A 21264-nucleotide genomic window follows, 5' to 3' on the forward strand; every position below is an offset into this window, starting at 1 on the left:
GAAGTAGTGGTGCATAACTCTTCAATGGAACGCTTTTAGCCTTTAAACATGAGACTAGCTGCAAACTTTGCAATGGGTTTTGAGAAGGTGTTAATAATCAAATCTTCATAACAAAGAAGAGACATCTCACTGTGGGATTAACTAGTAGTTTCATTAAGGTTCTAATTCTATTAGTAAAAACGAAAATTTCAGAGTTGGAGAGATGTCTCAGCTATTAAGAGCACTGGCTGCTCTTAACTGATCTCTGGTCTTTTGGATTCCCAGCACCCACATGGCAGCTCACAACTGTTTGTTGTGATCAGATCTCCAGTCCCAGGAGATCTGATGCCCTCTTCTGGTCTTTCCAAGCACTGTATGCACACGGTGCACAGACATTTATGCAGGCAAAGCACCCATAAAATAATAAATAAAAATACCTTACATTTCTATAAAAAATTTCTTTGACTGAGGAAACTTTGGAATGAAGAATATGTATGCTAAGTTTTTAAAACTGTATCAAAAGATGCATTTCTAAGCCTTCTTCTTTTCTACACAGGGGACTATTTCTAGTATTCAGGCATATGTGCTGGCCAGACCTTGGGGTTCTGACAGAAGGCATCTTCAGCTGTAGCCACTAAGAGCACCTGCTGTACACGTTCACTATGCTCCCTTTAAAAAGGGTCCTCCCCACCTCCCATCTCTCTGTCTGTCTCTTTCTCTCTGCTTCTCTGCCTGTCTCTGTTTATCCCCCCCCCCCCCCGCCTCTCTCTTCTCTTCTGCTGTTCCTGCCCCCAGAGGTCGGTTCCCCCCTCCCCTTCTTTTTATATTCCATTTACTTAACAAAAACCCCTCCCCGTGAACTCTGTTGCATGCTGTCTTTCTCGTGCCACTTTTTAAATTACAACACAGCCCTAGGCACTCTGTGTCGTCTCCAACTCTAACCATGTGACAAAAGAGGCTGCTTAGTACAGCCTGTGCTCATGAGTGACAGATCTGTTGAGCTCTCCTATCAGTCCTGGGGCTGCACAGGCTGTAAGATCTGGCCACGAAAGAAGGCTGAAATCATGGCAAAGCCATCTGGCTTATGGAGACATGGATGGATGTGGGAGTCCAACAGCATCAAGCCACACATCTTTTGCAGAAATTTCTGGGACATACCTTCCCCCTCACTCCACTGTGGCCATTCAACACATGATTACTGAGCATCTATTGTATGTGAAACTTTGTATTAAATAGAAGAAACAGTGACAACAGAGGAACATCCAAAGAGATACCTTCTTGGAAATAGTTACATGCCCAACAACCCCTCCGCCAGTAGAAACAGATGTAGACACTTACCAGGTGTTTTGGTAACATCTCTCAACAGCTCAAAGAGTAAATCTAAGGTTGGTGGTTGGTGTTGTCGAGGACAGTTGGACACAGCCGCTGTTAGCTGCTCCAACAGGATGATCCAAACTTCTATCAGACCTGGAAAACAAAAAGCAGACCCCTCTGAAACCCAGCTATCCATCAGGAAGAATCCTCAAGATCTCAGTGAGCACTGCGTATGAATGACAAGTGGCACTGGGGTGACAGTCATTGTTGGAGTGTGAGCCCTCAGTGCCTATGAGAGGCAGAGATTGATTAATATGGTCTGACAAAGTCAAAGGAAAACGCAAGACTCAATTTTTCCCTAACTCCCCACTTTAAAAATGGCAATATTATATGTAAATTCTATACTGAAACGACTGTCAGACTTCTTGACATTCTAACCAAATGATAATAAAAACATAAAACTGTCCATTTAGCTATTTCCTGTCTTGTTTTCCTTGTGAGATGGGGTCTCTTGGAGCTCATGCTTGCCTCGAACTTGCTATTTAGCCAAGGAACCTTGAACTTCTGATTGACATGACATTTCCTACCTCACATATATGCAGCACGCAAAACATCTAAACAGTTCTGAGAACGGATATATTCTCAGCTATTATCACAGATTTCCAATATACATAATTATCCTGCCCAGTGAAAAGTACAAGCATTTACAAAAATATCGTAAGTATACATAGAATATACAAAGCTAGGCATAATAGTTGATATATCAAAATTTATAGTCAGTCACCTCCCAAGTGCTGGGATTTCAGGCACTTATTTCATACCCTATTTATGTGGTGATGGAGACCAAACCCAGGGCCTCGTGTGTGTGAGGGAACCATGACTGAATAAGCTATATCCCTAGCCTTACTGTTTATTCTTTTAAAAGAACAAAATTAGCCATTTCCATTATTTTTATAACTTCAGTGGCATCAATTACATGTATCATGTTGTGTAATCATTAATACTGTTTCTAAAATTGAAGAGTGTCATTTGCATTCCCAAGTGTGGACCGGATGAGGTCTTCTGAGCACACAGGCAGCAGGTGCGGGCAGGCGTGCACACACTGGAAGATCACTTGGAGTTACTAGCTAGGAGGCGGGTTTGGAGGAGATTGCATGTCACCTAATTTGAAACAAAAGTCTTTAAAAGCATTCTTTTCCTCAGCCCACAGGCTTCACCAGTCAAAGTCTCCCTTCAGTAATGGCTTAATTTCCTCTATCTCTAACCAAGTAGTCTTAGGGGGGAAGTAACTGCGTTTCCTTGAAGCTAGTGAAGGCAGTTGCTAGCCTATATGAGCACCAGGGCAATTTTGTCCTAATTTGCTAAATTCAAGAGAAATCAGAGTTTGAAACTACTTGGTGGGGTCCGCATAACTGCGATGGTTTTACACCGAGGCCACTAAGCCAGAGGAATGGCTTAGTGTTGACTTTAGGGAGTCCTTGGAAACTCTGGTTAAACCTATCCTGATAACAGTTATATAAAAACATGGAAATGGGTGACCACTCTTACGATCTATAAACTAACTTACTTATTCCCTAAGATTCTGGGATTAAGAACACAATGAACCATCCTAGTCAAGTCAACAAGCTTACCAGTGTCGTCATCAAAATCCGACAGGACTGATTCGATTCCATCTTCGCTGCTGGCCGACTGCTCCTGAAGCCTTCGTGGCAAGCTGGCAAGCCGCCCACTAAGGAATATTGGCTTTAAGGGCATTTTGTAGATCTTGGCCAATAACTAGATAAGAAGACCACACCAAATAGTGCACTTATATATTGGAAAATTCTCAGTGTTAGAGAACAGTAGGATTATAAACCACTATTAAAAGCGGACCCGGAACTGGAAGGGCTCCTGAAGAATAAACGTTCTTATGATTTGCATTTAAAAGGCAACAAGAGCATTTCTATCAAGAAGCAGATGCAATAACGCTCACTGGCAACAGAACGGTGGCTAATTTTCCAACATCTGAGTATATATTCTTTAAACTCTCAGGTTGCTGTGAACATGTCAAACAGTTTTTTCTGTGGAGGACCCCAGAAAAGAGTCCATGGGAAAATGGGCACCAGAATCCAGCTTCCCCTTCCCACGACCCAACCTCCAAGGAAGCAGAAGAGCAAGAAAAACCCGGGAGATGGAGTGGTCTAAGGTCAAGGTGGAGGAGATGAAAGTGTCTCTCTTGGGTCTCTTGCTGATGTTTTATGAATACCCTCTGAGGCAGCTGTGGGACATGGAGCTGTGCTCCCCCCCTCCCCAGTACCTGAGAACAGCGTCTGAGGTAATCCAGAGCCGGCAGGCACAGGTCTGTGGAAGTGGCTCCCACTCCGGGGACACAGTCTCCAATCTCTTTACAGTCCACCTCTCCTAGGGCAGTGTGGGGACAGAGACAAAATTACCCATGTTCCTCCAGTCATGACAGAAGACCTGCTCACTCACATGTTACCCCAATAAATACACATGGAAGGGGTGGGGAGAAAAACTACAGAAGCTTGTATAATCCCAATAAGATTCCGCTCCATGAATGTTCTCCCTAGGAGGAACACTTTATCTGCTCCAGTCCAATACTCTGGTGGCTGAGAGAGCATTCTGCACACCAGCACATTAATTCACGTCTCTGCTGGATGATGTGACTTCTGAGGCTTTGGTGACAGAGAGCGGTCCCAGAAGCAGGCCTTGCAAGGCTGGAATGAGGCTCTAGGACTCTCTTTTTGGATTTTATCTGCTGCCAGCATGGGTACTAAATGAAGAGCCCAGGAAGAGCAAACATATGGGGTTTGGAGTCATAGGCAACTTAACTGGACTTAAATTAGTGTATTTTCATATAGTGGTAGAGATGTAACCCATCTCTAGAAAATATTTTTCTATAGGTTAAAAAAATGAGAATTATAATTTTTATTTTCAGTGTCGTGAATCTATTTCTAATACGTCTAATAAAATTATTCCACAGCACTGTGATTATTGCTAATTGTCTGCAATTGTAGCAGCAAGCACCCTTCCCTACGGGTAAACAGACATAATTACTAGGCATTAATTAAAACTCAGAAGCAATGAGGCATGCTGCTACATAAAAGGAATAAATGAATTCGCATTTTAGATCTGGGTTGGCAAACTTTGTAAGGCTCATCCTGTGGGTCATCCTGCCTGGGTGGCGACTTCGTTCCAGTTGCTCTAGCACAAAGGTAGAATAAAATTGTTTTCAGGAAAACCTGTTAGGGAGTTCGATTTGAAGTGTGAGTTTGCCAGATCCTGGTTTATAGTCATATACCATATTACAACTGAGAACAGAGGCCAGGGCAAATTTGTGAAAAACAACAAAAAAACAGCTGGAAAATGAACAATAGCGTCATTTCCTAGCCTCTCCATTTTAGCAGGTGTTACCTTGTCTATGTCGTATACCCAAGTAATGTTGGCTCTGGAACCAGGTGGTACACAGGAAGCATGGCTGTATGGGGTGCTCTGTCTTTCCCGCTGAACCCCAAGCCTTACACCTTGACTCTACTTCATAGACCGCACAACCAAACAGAACCCACCTTTTCAAAAATATCTTCCATGTGCACATTAATAATTTGGCATCTCTACATTCAGTGCCTAAATTTCTCTAAGATAAGGTCTCAAATTTCTAGCACGGCCAGGCACGTTTGCCTGAGTATTTCATAGATGCTCATTGTGACTAACTGTCCAAGGAAGATTCTTTACCTTTTCTTCTTTGCTATGGACTAAGTACTTGGACCCACATGACATGAAAACATGAGTGGAAAATTTCAGAAGAAATTCCTAAATTTTAAATTACATGTTTTTGTCAGCGACAAGATGGATGTGATTTGCATCCAGGCTGGATATAGTACCCACCTATCGTCTCTTTGTCGCCATCTGGGCCACCAAACTGCTTGATGTGATAACCATGTATTGTAGTTGTTTTTAATTTTTACTATCTATTTTTATTTTTATGTGTGTGAGTGTTTTGCTTGCATGAATGTCCCTGTAGAGGGCAACTATATGTTGTAACACAACAGGGTAAGGATTGCCTACAGCTCAGACTAATAACAAATAAATTCCGTGCCTTTGTTTTGTTCTTACTTCAAAAATAAGGGTGACCCAAGTGTGACAACTTGTGTCCAGTTTCTTTCACAGAGGAACGATTAACGCATCAGTTAACCATTGAGAAGATAAACAAACATCAAGTTTCTATTTTCCTAATTTCCAAGATTCTCCGACTCCACACCCCAGAGCTCTTTGTGTAAACCTCTCAGGTGTGCAAATGTCTTCCAAGACTCAGGTTTAGTCCTGAGTCTTCTCTTCATCTCACCCAGATGAATCTGTGCTCTGTAAAACCCAGCTCCAGCTGGTCATGCTGTATACAAGACTTCACCCTATTAAACGTTTCTAACTTTCTAACTTCAGCATCTAACCACCTACATGTTCCCTAAAATACACTAGGACTTCAAGAAGGGGGAAGCTGACTCATCCAAAACACACACTGCAATTCTGAAGGCTAGAGGAGGCATTCCCAAGTTTACTTTCCTACTGTTAACCGCGACACTGAAGGGAAAGGTTTCCTACACAAGGTCAATTACTGAAGATTAAATGGGACATCCTAAGATCAAAAAGGAAGTTGCTATAAAATAATGTACAGTTTGAGAACGTATTGTATCACAGGATATTTTATAAAGTAAAAAAAAATCAACTTCAAAGTTCAGTGAGCCTCTGAGCCCATGTGCCCATATCCCAGGATGTATGCTTGCTCTTACACCCTGCCTCCAGCGATGTCCCTACAAAGTCACGTTGAAAGGGTCTACTGTGACCCTGAGTGTCATTAAAGGAGAGTTCCACTTACCCAGTCCTTTGACAAACTTCATAAGGCACATGATGTAACTGGTGGCTGCGTTAGCAAAGACCTGAATGTTGTCAGTGTTGAGAAAAGCTTCAAACACGTCGAACACGGGAGCCTGGCCTTTTCCTGAGGGAGGAAGGGGATAGATTGTAAGGAAGGGAGGTTTTAAACTTCGTGGTGCTTACGCTTCCAGAATCTCCTAGGTAGTCTTAGAAGAGTCATTGGAGAAGCGTTTGGATCTTTTGACCAAATAGCTAGCCTATCCTGCTGCTTCACCTAAATGGGAGCTATGGGGAGGCTGGGTAGATCATGGAGGGTCGAGCTGGAGGAATATAGACCTGGAGCAATGTGTGGTCTACAGTACAGTAATCACGGGGCTTCTGAAATGTTTCGGCACAGGAGACTGCAGAATATCTATAGAAGAGCCTCTGGGGAAATACACTCGTTCCTTCATTCCTGTGCAGGAGACACAGAAGGCCCGAGTCTGCTTGCCATAGGAAACCATGCTTGCAGAGTTGTCAAACAGGTGGCTCTTGACTGGCACCAGGAACTTGATTCTCAGAATATCCCCGGGCAAGTAATCTCATAAGATGCTTCACTATCCTAGGCTGTGCAAAAATCTTAGTTTATACTGAACATCTGGGGGTTGGTATATGCCAGGTAGAGCGTGTCTATGTGGCCAGTTTCAACATAAACGGGCTTTTTGTTGCTGCCACTTCCACTGCTCAGGGAAGAGGTCCCTGTGTGATGTTCTATGGGAAGGCAAGGAAAGCTATAGGATCCTTCCAGATTCTCTGTCTTTTTACCTTATAACCTGGCTGTGCCCTCATTATACTACCACAGTGAAGCTTAGTCATGAGCCATGCAATAAATCTTATCATAGCTACAAGCTCTATCCCACAAGTCCTTCTGCTGGGTTTCTGAATATTAATAAGGCTTTGGGGATCACTGACAACACCCCTGGACTCCGGGCATGCCAATCTATTTCTAGCCCGATCCAAATTCCCTAATTATAATTCCCCATTTTATACTTTTTCAGTCTCCTTACTTGAAAATAGATACAGGCTTAGTGTACCTTTTCCTAAATGCTGGGGACTAGATGTTTTTCAGAATTTGGAGTTTTTCAGAGTTTGGAATATTCGCTAAAATTTACTGAGACTCTGAAATCCAATGTTTTGGATTTTGCGGCATTTTATATTTTCAGATGTTCAAGTTGTGACATATCCCTGTGTGGGCTCAGGAAGTAACTCTGTATAGCAATACAGAGGGGACCAAGATCTTCTTGGTGTGAGCCGGAGCTGATGGGCTCAGAACTCTGGGTCCAGGTTTAGCCTCATGTTAGTTTCCGCTGACAAAACCTGGCTGGCAGAATGGCTCTCCTCCTGCTCTGTTGATAAGCCAAGACTTGGCCTAAGGAACGAAGGTGCCTGACATGGCAAGAATCATCCAACTGTTCTTACCCATGGAGTACTCCCCAACCAGGTACTCCTTCACCTCCGACTTGTTCCCGCTGTGCACTGTCTCCAGAGCACTGAACAGGGGTCGCCATCCTGACTGGATCTGCGTGGAGCACACCTCAACCAGCTCCCCGATGGAGGTGACCACCTGCACAGGGAAGGCCGAAGTGGTTAATTAACACAAGGAGAACTTGTAGGAAAGGTGGTGGGCTTCTCTGTCCCCCTTCCCCCAATTTCTGAGTTAATTTTAGCAAGAGAGCAAAACACAGCTGAGACAGATTTGTTTTCCTAGTAACCAATGTTGCTGAGTAAATTTCCCCAAGATTAGCCTTCTGTGAGCTTGCTGGGTTTTTGTATTGGGTGTGTGCCTCTTTATTGTCATATACTATGACTCAGGGCCTTCCCACTTCATGCTTTTCAAGTTACTCGTACAACTTTGATTTTATCTTTTTATCTTTTAAAGATTTTCTGTGTGAGCGTTTTACCTGTATGTATGTATACCATACGCATGCAGAATCATGCAGAGACTTTGTATCCATAGAACTGGAGTTATGGACAGTTGTGAGACATCATGTGGGTGCTAGGAATCGAACCTGGGTCCTCTGGAAGAGCAGCCAGTGCTCTTAACCATGCAGCCAACTCTCCAGTCCTGAATTTGCCTTTTTATTATTATATCTTAATTTTATCTTTCAGGGAATGCAAGTGTTTAATTTTAATAAGGTCTGATCCATCATTTTTTTCTAAGGGTCATGTTGCTGGTATTGCTTCCAAGAAAACTCTGTCTCACACATGCTTACAGTTCTTGCTCTTGCTCATGTTAAGTCATGACCAGTTTTCAGCATGGTTTGTGTGTGTGTTTGTGTGTGTGCGTGTGCGTGCGTGTGTGTGTGGTGACTGTGGTGAGAGGTGAGGGGTTAAGCTCATTTTTCTTACAAATGTCCAAGTAAAATTGGCTAAAACACCATCAAGTTCCTCTGTTGAATTACAAGGGCATCTTCCTCACGAGTCCATTGGCCAAAATCATGGACTTCTTTCTTTAGAGGTCTTCCCTTCTAATATGAACATTAGCAACTGTAATTTCCCTCGAAATACTGATTTAACTACATCCCACAAATTCATTATGTCATGTTTTCACTCAAGACATTTTTTTTAAAGAGTCCTTGTCATTTCTTCATTGATTTAAGGATTACTTAGAATTTTGATATTGAATTTCCAAATATTTAAACAATTTACAAGTTATTTATTATGAACCCAATTCCATGATGGCCAGAAAATATACTTTGTATGATTTAAATTTGGTTAATCTTATTGCGACTTGCCTCATAGATTTGCATAGCAACTATTATGGAGAAAGCTCCACACACCCGTGGAAATGTGCACCTGTCACTCAGACTGGTCCTCAGTGTTGTTCATTAGCTCAGTTGTTGCTATCTGGTTGTTCTATCAATAGCTCATTATGATTCATTTTAAGTCAAAGGAAAATGTATACAGTGTAAATTGACCACATTTCTGATTGCATGTAGCTCATGCACTTTAATACAGCTTCTACCGCTATCTATCCCCCACAAAATTTTCATCTTTCAAAAATGAGATTCTGTGCCCATTAAACAATAACTTTCCATTCCTCTTCACTGTGAGTCTTATATTGTCTATATATCTCCAATTCATTGTTGGGTCGTCATGCATTTCTAAGGTTGTGTATGTGTAAGTGCCCTGTATGAGGGCCAGACGTGGATATCGGGCAGCTTCCTCTGTTGCTCTCCACTCAACAGTCTCCCACTGAACCCAGAGCTTGCTGGTTTGACCAGGCTAGCCAGTAGTCAAGCCCTAGGGGTTCTCCACTTCAACCAAGATGGGGTTACAGTGAGCATCACATGCCTGCTTTTACACAGGTGCTGGAATTGAACTCAGGTCCTCAGGCTTAGACGGCCAGCGCAGTACTGACTGAATTATCTCTGCAGAGCCCCCCCCCCCATTTTTATATCTTCCAAATGTACTGAGTTGGTTTTAATCATAAAATACTGATGTCTAGTAAGAGTGATACTCTTCTCTTGTCTTTTGTCTTTGACCTGACACTAACACAATTCCACAAAGGTAAAGTCTGCATGGTTCTAGCTCTACACTGTCTTCTTCTATCAGCCCCTCCTCCTCCCCACCTCAAGAGAGTAGCCCAGACTGACTTAGAATTTCCTGTGAAGCCCGTCCTGGCTCTACTCTTGTAATCCCCCTGCTTCCTGGAACTGTAGGCACAGAGCACCACCGCTAGCTCTTGATTCCATCTGACGATGTGACTATGGCCACAAACCTTTCCATGGATGGTTTCCTCCTTTCTCTTGGGGACACACTTTTGGAAGAACTGCCAGGATGTGTTCTGAACCAAGTAAAGAATTTGCTTTCTTAATCCAGCTTCTGGTGGTAGTTTCCTCTGCATCTCCCCTGTGGTTATTATCTCCCCTTTGCTTTTAGCCGCTCCCCGGCCCTGCTCCACAGCAAGTGAAGCAGTACTCATCATGGGTTCAATTTGCATTTTCCTGATGATGCTGAGCATCCTACTCAAAGCTACCATGCATGTGGCTCTACTTACGTCAGCATTTTGCTCTGCTTCCCATACTTACTGTACCCTTTGTTCTTCTAGTGTTTTACCACCTTTTTTAATGTTAAGCACATGTTTATAACATAGAATATGTTTCTCTTCATATATATGCCACTTTCTTCATTTTTTAAATGAGGGGATTATAATTTGCACCTTCGATTTATCACATTACATGTCTAGTTAACACTGACTTTATTTGGGGGGGGGAAGCAGAATTTGGCTTCTATATATTCTCATTTCCTCTCTTTTCTCTAAAGTTACTTATTTTTATATTTATGCTTGGCCTAAGTGAAGCCTAAGTAAGATTTATAGCTGTCATTGGCTACTCAACCTGGAGAATGTTATATGAAGAATTCTGGCTTCATCTGATGGTATAATCCATTACAGCAAAGCCACCCCAGGGGCTGTGTGGGAGTCCACCCCTCTCTGGCTGTCACTATGGTGCCATTTAAGTAGGTTTCATTTTCTTGTCAACATGTCATTGCATTTAAAAGGAAACAAAAAGCTCTATTCAGTATCTGAGTTGATTTCAGAAGAGAACCTGCTGATTTCTGGACCTACCAATGTGTCACCTGTGAGGTCACCGGGTTTGCTTTCTTCCATTTGTCCCCCGTTAGGCAGGGTGAGTATGATCAATAGTGCAGTCTATAAGCTATCGATCAATGCAGCCAGATTCTCAAAGTCTGTGTTTCTATCTCACCAATCGCTAGGGGATCCTGGCTAACTCGTTTAACCTCACTTTGTCGCCTACTTGGGAAGACAGCACGCGAACCCGAGCACAGTGCCGCTTCTCCCTCCCCAGACGCCAGCACTGGAGAACAGGGTGCCGTAGCCCGTGTCACACCGACCTGGTCTTGAACGTCTTCATCACACAGCTCCAACTGCATGATCCGCTCAAAGGGCCGGAAGAGCGCTTCGTTGAAATGAAAGTGGGACGGTTCACTCCAGTCTGTGAGAACCTCGGTCAGGACGTCATGGATAAAGGAAACAGCTTTCTGAGACACGTGGCGTTCCTTGTGGCAGGCAGCCTGCACAGGACAAGAGCGAGCTGAATGCCAGCAGGAAGCCCCGTGAGGAAAATGTGGCTTCCGAAGGCTTCCCCAGCCCACCTCATTATGTAAAGGTAGAAAGAGTGATTCTGTTTAACACAAAATTCTAAGGAATTTTAGCCTACAGATGGTAATACAATGAATGGCATCTGAAATTTAACCAACTGGTTAGATACAGCTCTAGCGTCAAGCTAAGGTTTCTGGAAGACGAAGGTTTCTACTATTTTCTTTTTCTGCAGCATGACAGTTTTCCTCAGCAGTACAGAGCATGGTCACCGCAACCTATGCAACCGCGCATGCCTCATCCTTAGTCATCCCCCTAACAGATTACGATCAAGTGTGTCATTTGTCCCCTAGTGAGGTGCATAAATTGCAATGAGACCATGAATTGGTTCACAAAGCCTGGACCTAATGCTCTTTAATGAGCCCATTCCACATTGGCTCTTGACTTTGACCTGGGACCTGCTTTGTCTACTAGCACAACTGAAAACCATCCCATAAGTATCAAACTGTGATATGGAGTTTGTGCTCTGTCTGAGGAAATCCTAAGAAGGCCGTATTGATGAGTGGGGACTAATTGCCAGAGGTCAGTCTAGACAGAACTCTGATCAGCCTTCACAGTTAAAACTATCATGAACTAGTTGGTGCTAGTCTTTATGTCAGCGACTATGACGGACATATAAGAATGGCCCTTTGGGATCAGCCAAGACGGCTGTCTTAATTAGGGCTTCTATTTCCCAGCTAAGACACCAAGACCAAAAACAACTTGGGGAGGAAAGGATTTCCTTCCTCTTATACTTTGAGGTGACAGTCCATCATCAAGGGAAGTCAGGACAGGAACTGAAGCAGAGCAGAGGACTGGAGGCAAGAACTGATGGCAGAGGCCGTGAAGGTGTGCTGCTTACTGGCTTGCTCCTTAGGGTTTACTCAGACTGTTTTCTTTTAAGCACCCAGAACCACCAGCCCACGGGTGGTACTACCGACAGTGAGTTAGGTTCTTCCACATCAGTTACCAATCAAGAAAATGCACCACAGGATAGTCCACGGGCCAATCTGAGGGGGGACATTTTCATAACTGAGGTTCCTTTTCCCCAAATGACGCTAGCTTGGTCAAGCTGGAATAAAACTAGACAGCATGCTAGACCAGACCAGAATTACCAGAGCAGTTGCTTTAAGTTTCTGCTAGAGAGGATCAATGAGCGAAATACAAGGATGCTGTTTGAAGCTCCTCGGCTTTTAGTGTAGCTAATGATAACCTAGTATCTAACTGATGGGACCTTTGGCCTTGGAGAAATTGATATTTCCTACCTTTCTTCTTTACTAGCCAATCTTCAGGTTAGTAACTTAAATTCTGTGATGCATTTTCTTGTATATCTTTACTAAATAAGTGCAGCAGGGTGTTTATGAATAGTTACCATTGTAAATAGGGCAATAATGTTCCCTGTTACTTAGCCAGTGGGGTGGTTTGAATGAGAAATGATTCCCATAGACTCAGGTATCTGTGTGAACACTTGGTCCCTAGCTGGCACACTGGGGAGGTGGAACCGCTTTGCCGGAGGAAGTGACACTACTGGAAAGCTTTCAGATTTAGTAGCATCACCCGACCTCCAGGTTGTTCGCAGGGCTTTGTGTTTACATCTGAAGGTGTGACCTCTCAGCTTCCGGGCTCTCTTCCCCTGTCATTATGGGAGCTGAAGTCCAAATAAACCCTGCTCTCTATAAGCTGTCTCGGTCACAGAGTTTTATCACAGTGACAGAATTAGTAACTAACAGAGCCAGTCCTCATGTACTGCCATGATTTGGTATAGAGCTACCACAAGACTGATCCTGTAAACTGCTTTACTCTGGGGAGCGGGAAGGTGTTAGTATTCACTTTGTCAGGAAAACCAGAATATATGGTTCCCTGTTGGGGGCTGCAGACCCCTGGCCCCTTGACTTTCTTTGCCTGCCTCAGACCCTTTGCCTGCTGGAGTGAACTGAGCCAAACAACTTGTTTTCCTGTGCCTGCAGCTGCTCTGAGCACAAGACCCTCATGAGTTCCTGATGGCAGGCGAATGATTTCTGGTGGATTTTACAGCTGGAAATCCCAAGAGCTGGGGCATGGCTATCAGTTAGGATCCCTATATAAGCTTCCGTGGAGCATAATAAAGTTGGCATTCTTGTTTCAAGGATGACCTGTGTCCCCGTGTCTCTGACTGTGTGCGTATGTTTTTAAATCTCTAGCCCTTTTCCAGGCTCACGTACCATTCCATAGTGCTACAGTTCCCCCTTCTGAAAATAACATGTCCCTAGAAACTGAGTTATCAGAGAAGAGAGACAAGGACCAGAGATGTTACCCCAAAGGGAAGAACTGATTCAGGGTTCCACCTTTTGGCTCCAGACTCAAGTTAAGATCAGAATGTAAGCATCAAGAACCACCTTTGCAAGGAGACTAGTTGAGCCATATACTTGGAAAGAGGGGGGCCACAGCGAGACCAGCACGGCACTGCCGTTCTGGGTGAGCCCTCAGATGCCTTGACATATAATCAGAGAACACTGGAGCTTATGACCAGGTAATGGGAAGGGTCTCATTGCGCCATGGCTCTCTGAACACAGCCGCTCTGATGGCTCTGCAACAAGCCTTCCCCGAGCTTACACACAGGTCCTTCCCACCTTCCACGCTCACCTCCACCAGGTGTGGTGCCACGAGGCTCCAGCAACGCATCACGTGGAGCAGGGGCCGGGCTTTGCTCCTCACGATCCTCAGCATGGCATCCCCCAGGCGGAACAGGTGCAGAGCGCTTTTGCGATCTTGGGTGGACTTAACTTCTCCTACAGGAAGGCAAGACGAGAAAGCCCAGACTCAGGAATAGTTCCAAGGACTCCAGCACAGGGAAGTTGAGAAATCAAGGCAGTGGTCTTGGATAGCAAGATGGTTTCAGGTGGCTCATCAAGGAAGGAGAGAACCTTCCACTCAAAATCAGAAAGGTGGTCACTCACTAGGACCAAAACCTATCCCCGATTCAGCACTGTGTCCACAGAGAAGGCATGACACAGTGGCTTAAATAGTAACGCTGAGGAGTTAGACCCTTTTAGTAACTGCTTTGGAATGGGCCAAGGATTTCCCTCTATTCCCTACTGATCTCATGTATAAAATAAGGGAGGGTAAATATAACTACTTCTTAAAGTTCCTTCTATTATTAAATGAATGTGAGGGCCCACATCCAGTGCTTACCACGAAGCCCAGAACACATGGCTGGGTGTTTTAAACGGTAATAATTATGACTGTTACAGTCATGGTTCACACATGCCGGCAGCATCCATGACTAGGATTATTTCATCCTTACCTACCACCAGTTTCTCCAGGGAAAATTACCTGGCATGGCCAGAGAGTAATCGACTGTGTCTGTCACAGAATGGAAAAGCTGGGACTGAGACGCTTTCTTTAGCTGGTAGAGGAACCCTCCCAAGGCCGTGAGGTTCAACTTATCTGTAGCATCGTCAAAGAGCCTGGGTGCAAATAAACATACGTGTTATGTGGGAACAATTCAGCAAGGGCGTATGGCAGAATAATTATGATAATTCAGCTGAGGTAATTAACAAAACTCCATGCAAACACTGCAGGCAAATGGGTGGTATGATCATGACTATTATTAATGTGCCAAAGTCTGCACTAGCAATGGGATTTTGATGCAAAGAATACCATAAGACATCCTTGAAAAAAATAATCTTTGCAGGTTCCAAGCTAGCCAGTGGGGTAAGCGCTCCTACAGTGTTAAGCAGGAATGTTAAAATTGACAAAGTATTGCTTCTAGAGATTCCAGGGTGATGGGAGAAGGGTGAGACATTCCATAACCACGTGAGCAGTGAGGCCATCTATGGTCTACCCGCCAAGCTGCAGGTGTAGTGATGAGCTGCAGGCAGGCCTGCTTTTCATCCCGCCCAGCTCCCGCATGGCTAGCTTAAAACCCGAAATAACAACACACAAATTGTATTCATTTAAACACTGCTTTGGCCCATTAGCTCTAGCCTCTTATTGGCTGACTCTCACATCTTGATTAACCCATATTTAGTAATCTGTGTAGCACCACTAAGTGGTGTCTTATCGGGAAAGATTCAGCATGTCTGACCTGGTAGCTGGCTTCATGGCGACTGTCCCAGAGAGGAGAGGCAGGGCAATTGCCCGAGGCATCTGCCTCACTTCCAGCATCCTGTTCTGTCTACTCTACCCACCTATGTTCTAACCTATCAGGCCAAGCAGTTTCTTTATTAATTAACCAGTGAAACAGCAGATAGATAGAAACACTCCTACATCATGCAGGGATGTCAGTGGAGTGGGATACTATATGTACAAGGGTCATTGTCTTGAATAGAAACTGAATCCTGAGCCTTTACGAAGGACCAAGATAAGATATACTAAGCTTTAAGACAGAAAGAGTAAAAGAAACGAGGCATTAAGAGACATTTTATAGTTTTATAAATTTTATAAACCCAGTGTTGAGAAAAATGAAGTAAGCTTGAAATTTAACATCAAAGTCAAAGACCTAATTTGAAATGTCAAAGACCTTGAAAAGTCATTCCTTCACAGAAATGACTGCAAAGTTCACAGGAAACAAAACTTTAGTCTGCAGATAAGTGCAAATCAAACCCACAGATTCATTCTTGATGCCAAGAGGAATGTATGCAAATTTTATATGTAATGAATATTGAATTGTTTTAAAATCACAATGTCTTCCATTGCCACCTGAATACAAGTGTGTCATGCTTAACTAAGATTCTGTAATTTTGCTGGATGGTGGTAGCACACTTTTAATCCCAGCACTCGGGAGGCAGAGGCAGGTAGATCTCTGTGAGTTCGAGGCCAGCCTGGTCTACAGAGAGTTCCAAGACAGCCAGGGCTGTCACACAGAGAAACCATGTCTCAAAAACAAACAAAAGCAAAGCAAAGCAAAACAAATGTTAAATTATGTAATTTTAGGGCTGAATAGATGGCTCGGCAGTTAAGAGCACTGGCTAATTTTTTTTCAGAGGACCCAAGTTCGACTCCAGCACATAGTTGCTTATTGGCCATCTGTAACTCCAGTTCTAGGGAATCCAGTGCACTCTCTGTCCCCCATGTGTACATGTGGTACTCAGGCATACACGTGGGCAAAACATAATATGCATTTACAAAGATTAAAAATGAATTCTGAAGTTTTAATAGATGAGGATGCTGCTCACTTTGTAGGATCCTTATATCGTATGCCTGAAGCCTGGGGTCCCATCGCCAGCACATCATAAACTGAGTGTCGTGTCACAAGTTCAAGGCTATAATCATCCCCACTAAAGATATTAAGGCTAGAGGGAGGTTTAAGGCCATCCTCAGCTACACAGCAAATTTGGGAACAGTCTGGAGACATGAGATTCTATTTAAAAAAAAAAAAAAAGCCTGCACTTCTATTCCACTTGTGATGTTGTCTGTAAGAGTATTGGAGGAAGACAGACTTGGAAGCCTTTGCTGGCTCCATCATTCTAACGTGGAATGACTGAAAACGGATTAGCTAACGCCACTGACCTATATTTTCCTCCTCTAAGAAATAAAGTTAACAACTCTCATGGTTGGGCTGCCTGGAGGGTTGTCTGGTCTGTGTGGAGAGTCTAGGAGAGTGCTTGGCACCCTCACCGCGAACTAATGTTAGTTTCTATTATATAATTACTATGGCCTATTCAGTGGAGCCTTTGAGTGGTGAGGATGCATTCTGAGCATGGGAGCTGAATCTCAGCAAATGAAAATCTTTGGCAGAGAAAGCAGGACTCAGAAACTTAGCTGGCTTGTAGATCCATCCTTGTCTCACCTTTAAAACATAGGAATCACTTTAATCATCCCTGAAGAGGACTAAAGAATTTCCTTTGAGTAAACTGCTCAATCCCAGATAGAAAGTGAGACAGAAAGATAGAACACCAGACACACAGACACACAGACACAGACACACACACAAACGGATATTGAGGTGAAGAGATTATCCAAAACGAAGATTGCCAGCTACTTATCACCATGTTTTGCACAAATAAATTAAAAAATTCAACAAGCTTTTAAAACTATAGCTATATTAGACATATTCTAACTTTTAAATACCTTGTTAAAATTTATTTTTGTAGCCAGCATTAATAGATACCTAATTTAATTAAAAGTAATCCCTCTTTGACTGTTCTTCCAAGAAATTCTATCAATATAGCAGCAAAATCTTTTTTTCTGTATTCAAAGATAATTGTTTACACACTGAGGTCTTCTTTTTTTTTTTTTTTTTTTTTTTTTTTTTTTTTTTTGGTTTTTCGAGACAGGGTTTCTCTGTAGCTTTGGAGCCTGTCCTAAAACTAGCTCTTGTAGACCAGGCTGGTCTCGAACTCACAGAGATCCGCCTGCCTCTGCCTCCCGAGTGCTGGGATTAAAGGCGTGTGCCACCGCCGCCCGGCCACTGAGGTCTTTCTTATATTGGCATGAAATATCTAATGAAAAACACAGCATACACACAGCACAGGCACATAGCATATATCATACAGATAGAGCAAACACACAGTGCATGCTCCCCCACATACCTCACATATACCAGCACATATACATAATACACACAGTAAACACACAGTGCACACAACTGTACTCAAGTAAGCACACAGATCACATTTACACACATATACCAAAAAACACCAGCACAAAAGCATACATACAGTACACATACACACATAGCAAATACCAATATACAGCGCGTAAGCACACACACACACACACACACACACACACACAGGTTGGTAGTCTATTAAGTGTTCTGAGACTTCAGAGAATACATTTATTATGTCATGTGTGCTAGTCTCATGTAATTTCAACAATCACTGTGTTCTCTACCAACACCAAATTGGGCTACATTTTAAAATGTTTTCAGCTATTAATTTCTTAACTAAATGCACATGGTTATTAACAGAAATCCTAAGACAATAGGCAATCCTGCCTGCTTGATTTTTTAGGTCAATATCACTGTGCCCTCCTATGAAAGGGACATAGTCACAAGTGGTGATGTGGGATTCAAGCAGTGAACATATTCTTAAACTTTAGCAAAGCAGTCGGATGCTTTCTAATACAGTCACAATGCTGATATAGTTTGCGAGACTCCCTATGTTTCCAAGACTGGAACACATGACCCTCCTGCTTCAGCTTCTGGAATGATGGGGTTTTAGCTGTGTGCCCATGCCTGGCTATGTATAAGCATATCTTGTAACGAGGATGTAGAGATGACTTGGCCTATGGCGAGGTATATATTAGTACCATTCCCAATTTGTGATAATGAACAGACACAAATAATATAAGATATATGAAGATTGCTCTTAAATTTTTAAGCCACAATTTCTTAAAGGAGTAGCCAATTCAAATTGTAATGCTTATGAAAAATCACAATTTAATGCCCAGTAAAAGAATATGAGTAAAAAAAAGATGGAAACAGTAGTTAAATATTTATGAAGTATTTTCTTTGCTATTTTGTGTTTCCAACTAGGATTCTATTTTGCTTCTGGGTCTCTTAGCCATTTCTTTTTCTTTTGCTCTAGCAAAGAGACCCCAGGAGTGTTACACATTCCCTGATACCCATGTGCCACTTCCGGGATCCAGAAACACTTCAATAGCGAATTTACTGGATAAATAGGAACAAGGGATTATTCTACCAGTCAGATCATGTGCACACTGTATGAGCCAGTGGGGGTAAGCCTCAATGTAACTGTTTCTACAGACACTATCAGGCAGGTCAATGTCAAAGTCAGGACAGGCAGCCAGGGCTCTCTGAGCCCAGCCAGTAAATGCTCAGCCTGGTGCCCTAGCCACTCCCTATCTGTTCCCTTTATAGGAGGCCTGGGCATAGCGACTATATGCAGGGCGGATAGATAAGGCAATGTCATATGTGACTGGGGCTCACAAACATTTCCAACGTCAAGACATGTTGGCAAATAGTTGAGGCAATAGTTGGTTTTCCTTCTTTACCTTAATGTGGCTCTTAGGTATCAATAAGTATCACACTTCTGGGCTCCTGGGTAAAATTTTTTTATTATTTTATTTTGTGCGCACATGCCTATGATGGAGGAGAGTTATCTGTCTATGTTACTTTCATTGGTTAATTAATAAAGAAAACTGCCTTGGCCCTTTAAGAGACAGAAAATTAGGTAGGCGGAGTAGACAGAACAGAATTCTGGGAAAGAGGAGGAGACGCTTCAGGCAGTCGCCATATGCAGTCTCCATGCTTCTCCTCTCCGAGATGGATGCAGGTTAAGATCTCTCCTGGTAAGCCACACCTCATGGTGCTACACAGATTACTAAATATGGGTTAAAGGAAGATGTGAGAATTAACCAATAAGAGGCTGAAACTATGGGCCAGGCAGTGTTTTAAAAGAATACAGTTTCTGTATAATTATTTCGGGTATAAAGCTAGCCGGGTGGCGGAACACAGCCCACCATTCCTTCAACATGCCTGTATACATGTGAGCATGCATGTTTATGTGTGTGTGTGTGCATGTGTGTGTAGACATGTGAGCATGGATGTTCATATGTGTGTAGGTGCATGTATGTGCACATGTGCTCAAGCCTGACTGACAATGGGAATCTTCCTTGATTCCTCTCATTCCACACATTTGCTGCTGCAGGTTCTCTTGCTGAACTCAGGGCTTGTCAACTTCTGCCAGCCTAGGTAACTAGCTTGACTTAGGGATCCTGTCCATACCTCCCAAGTGTTAGGAGTCCAGGGCGCTACCAGGCCTGCCTGGCTTCTTATGTAAGCCCTGGGGACCTGAACTCCAATTCTCACCCTTGTGCACTCAACACTTTGTTTACGGAGCCATCGCCACAACCCACGGTATGGGATTCTGTAGCAAGAATCACCAAAACATTGAATCTTTACTATTTTCCAAGCCATGTTCTAGGTGCTGCACAAGTTATTACTTAATTCAACCTCATAACTACCCCATAAGACCTATTTTTAAAAAAGAACCTTGTTTTACCAGCAAGGAAGCCAGGGCCCAGTGAGTTGTCAGACATGGTAGCAAAACCAGAGACTTAAGTGCAGATAGGCGGCGGCAGACCTGGAACTCAGGCCTTAGAGGATGGTTCATTCCAAGGATGGGGAGTGGTAGGTGGGAAGGCAAAGCCTTCAGAAGATAGAGAGAGGGCTGGGAGATAGCTCAGTTGAAGAAATGGTTGCCTTTGCCATCCCAAGGACCTGAATTCAACTCCTAGGACCCACATGAAAGCAGAGTGTCCTGGCTCATCCTTGTAAGAAATCCCAGAATGGAGGAAGCAGATGCAACGAGGGCCTGCTGGTTGGCCAGCCTAGCCTGCTTGCTAAGCTCCAGAGACCCTGCCCCATAAATCAATCAATCAATCAATCAATCAATAATAAATAGAAAGAAAAGAAAAAGGTGGATGGTGCCTGAAGAACAGGCAAAGTTGTCTGCCACCTCTTTCTCTCTCTCTCTCTCTCTCTCTCTCTCTCTCTCTCTCTCTCTCTGGAGCATTTTCAGTATTTGGCTAATACAAGTTCTCCCTAGATGATTTTGAGACCAGACAAGTGAGTATAAGCACAGCCACCAGGCAATCACTAGCTTAACATCCTTGTGTGGTAGGCTAGCCACGCATACCTGTCGGCCTGGGTGGAAAGGCTGAGGACCACCTTGGCGGCACTGTTCCCACTCAGACTGCCTCCCCGGAAGTCTGAGGTCCGGCCACGGCTGCACTCCCGAATGAGCTCCTGGATGGAGCGTGGCTGTATCACAGGGGCTGTGCTCAGGGAGGGACCCTGCTCCAGGGTCTGCTCCTGACATGAGCCCTCACACTCAAGGTCCCCAAGGAGGCCAGAGCTCCCAGATGTCTTCTGTGGCTGACGGATGGTCAGAGGGGGCTGGGAGGTACTGTCACTGAAGTGGGTGTGCTCCAATGTGCCCACATACTCACATACCCTAGAAAGAACCAGACAAAGAGGAAGTGAATACCGTAGCCCAACATTGCCAGCTCTATCC

At 43.6% G+C, this 21264-nt stretch overlaps 1 protein-coding gene across 1 annotated transcript in view; it reads right to left on the reverse strand.

Annotated features, from left to right (window-relative positions):
* The window catches only part of Arfgef3 (ARFGEF family member 3), a 146822-nt gene that overhangs the window by 15569 nt on the left and 109989 nt on the right, over positions 1 to 21264 (reverse strand). The window contains exons 19-27 of the mRNA XM_038340047.1: positions 20887 to 21204; positions 14615 to 14748; positions 13925 to 14070; positions 11059 to 11238; positions 7621 to 7765; positions 6164 to 6286; positions 3590 to 3693; positions 2925 to 3069; positions 1318 to 1446 (exon numbers count right to left, since the gene is read on the reverse strand). Of these exons, the coding sequence (XP_038195975.1) occupies positions 1318 to 1446; positions 2925 to 3069; positions 3590 to 3693; positions 6164 to 6286; positions 7621 to 7765; positions 11059 to 11238; positions 13925 to 14070; positions 14615 to 14748; positions 20887 to 21204 (1424 nt within the window). The remainder of the gene's footprint in view (positions 1 to 1317; positions 1447 to 2924; positions 3070 to 3589; positions 3694 to 6163; positions 6287 to 7620; positions 7766 to 11058; positions 11239 to 13924; positions 14071 to 14614; positions 14749 to 20886; positions 21205 to 21264) is intronic.

The sequence above is a fragment of the Arvicola amphibius genome, chromosome 8, assembly GCF_903992535.2.
Source record: "Arvicola amphibius chromosome 8, mArvAmp1.2, whole genome shotgun sequence".
Classification (NCBI taxonomy): domain Eukaryota; kingdom Metazoa; phylum Chordata; class Mammalia; order Rodentia; family Cricetidae; genus Arvicola; species Arvicola amphibius.